At 45.2% G+C, this 2,440-nt stretch overlaps 1 protein-coding gene across 1 annotated transcript; it reads right to left on the bottom strand.

Moving 5' to 3' along the window:
• Window positions 1-289: 289 nt before the first annotated feature.
• Window positions 290-2,185, bottom strand: LOC134794506 (glucose dehydrogenase [FAD, quinone]-like). Its single transcript, XM_063766317.1, has 2 exons — window positions 1,967-2,185; window positions 290-1,879 (listed from the first exon to the last, which is right to left on the bottom strand). Exons 1-2 carry the CDS (start codon window positions 2,183-2,185, stop codon window positions 1,517-1,519), a joined length of 582 nt encoding a protein of 193 aa, XP_063622387.1. The 3' UTR covers window positions 290-1,516.
• Window positions 2,186-2,440: the final 255 nt, after the last annotated feature.

Below are 2,440 nucleotides of genomic sequence, written 5' to 3' on the forward strand. Positions count from 1 at the left end.
AAGTTCTTTTGACCAGTTCACACTTTTGACTGCAACATATACACCATTCAGTTTTCACATGTAAAAATAAAATATTATCGAGGTTTGAAAGTCATATTTCACCCAACTCACCCCATTTTACGGTACTACAAAGATAACATAGCTTACCTTGCTATCTTTATTGCAAAAACAGATATTAATGACTAGTCGTGTCAATTACTGAGTAGTTTTCTCAGTGGCTATATCCTCACAAAATGGTAACATAATTAGAGTTATGTTAAATGCTAAATTAATTTATAGAAAATAGCACTTTTGTTTATCAATCAATTAGGTATTTATCGGTGTCTTTCAAGATAAAGTCGGCGACGCGCTCTCCAATTGCGATGGCGATGGCGGCAGTGTTGCCGCGCGGCACCTCCGGCAGCACGCTTAGGTCTGCCACTCGTAGGCGCTTCACGCCATGCACGCGCTGTTGTGTGTCCACCACCGGGCCCAGCCGCGCAGTACCCACTGCGTGGAGCAACGAGGTTGTTAAGTGCCGGCAGTAGCAGCGCCACTACCCTTCACGGTCATCCTCGTACTCGGGACAGTCAGGCAACTTTAGGTGGACGAAAGACGCATTTTGCACCTTAAACTCTGGTGTTTGCATCAAGTGTTCCACGATTGTTATGCCACGCAGCATCTCATCAACGTCCCTTCCATCAGATAAGTAATTTGGAAAAATAGATGGCTTTTGTAAAGGATCAGTGCTGGCGAGCCGAATGTTGCCGCAGGAAAATGGCCGCAGCACCAAAGGAGCAAGTAAAATTAAGGACTTGTTTTTGTTTTCGGCAGTAAGCTGTTGTGCGATGTCTTCGTTTAAGCCTAAATTCGCTTGAAACAACATAACGCCAAGGTACGAATTGGCTAATTGCATGGTAGGTATTTCGCAGTCCGAGCTGTTGTAAATGAGTTTCCGTTGGCTGACGTCATAGCAGCGTGTGTTGAGGAATGCTGTCACGTCGGTAATCCCGATGGAGGCGAGGGGCCCTGTGCGATTATACAACCACCTTTCCATGGCTTCGCTTTGTGAAGACATTGATGTGTCAGGATTTACTGATGCGTAGATCTGTGGAAACACGTGATCAGTTAGGCTATCACCCACGGGTAAATCAGCGCGTACAGGAATGCCCATGCAGATCGTTTAAATGAGAAGCCGGCCCTATACCAGAAAGCATCAAACTTTGCGGAGTTCCGATCGTACCCGCTGAAAGAACAATTTCTTTCCGCGCGTAGAGTTCAAGTGTTCTGTTTTGGTTTTCATCTCCAACCACCGCCTTGATTCCAATAGCGTTATTGTGTTTGTTCAGGATAACGCCGGTGGAGTGCGTGTTCTTAGTCACCTTTAGGGCTGATTTGACGTCGTCGCGTGTCAGGTAACCTCGCGCCGTGCTCATTCGCTCACCTTCGTTCACGTACCCAAATATTTGTGATATTCCGATTTGCGATTTAGCATTTACGTCATAGTTAAAAGGGAAATTGAGACATTTATAACCTCTTATGGTCCTTGAATGCCAACTGTTTTCAGAGTCAGCGAAAAATCCATTTTCATAGTGCCGCTGGTGTTGTGGTAGGGAACAGAAGTACAAGGTAACTTATCCAAGTCCTGCAAGCCCTCATACTTTAGGAAGTAGGGTTTAAGGTCTTTCCAGGCACAACCCTCGATACCGAGCTCATCGTAGTCTCGGTGGTTACCCCGAACATACATCATGAAGTTGATGCTGGTGGATCCGCCAAGACACTTTCCTCGACCATAGCGGCACTGTTTGTCCGAATATGAGAGGCACGAAATGTTATTAGTGACGGTTGGGTACTGCCAGTCTAGAGCTAAGCCGAGTAGTGTCGAATAAATTCCGGGAATCTGAAACGATGAAAAATTATAATATATTTTTGATTGATGTTTTATACACATGTATAATACAAGCAGGAACTTGAAAGGTTATGTTACCCTAGTATTCAGATTGGGGTCGCCGCCGGCCTCCACCAGCAGAACGCCTGCGCCGGATAACGCCAGCCGCGCTGCCGCCGGGGCCCCCGCGCCCCCCGCGCCCACCACTATGTAGTCGAACGAGTCACCATCTGTAAGCAAACATGAGCAAATATGTCTGCAGGCGCTATGTGCCTCATCAATATCATCAATAAATAATATGCTTATGCTTGACGTCATATTGAATGAACATATCAAAGTTACTAGATCAAAAGCGCTTCGTAGCTTCCCGGATTCTTTCATTGTATCATTACAAGGTATTGAACATTGAAAAATCTTGTGAGGTCTGAAAATTCAATAGGTACCAAATGATTAACTATGTACTCACATACTGCATATCTGGTAGAAAGACCCACTATGCGAATTTGGATACGCGGGTCAAACTTGTTTTTGAAAAAGGTCACTTCTGTAACACGTCTGAACAGTGAACACCTT

The sequence above is a fragment of the Cydia splendana genome, chromosome 10 (genome assembly GCF_910591565.1).
Source record: "Cydia splendana chromosome 10, ilCydSple1.2, whole genome shotgun sequence".
Taxonomy (NCBI): Eukaryota; Metazoa; Arthropoda; class Insecta; order Lepidoptera; family Tortricidae; genus Cydia; species Cydia splendana.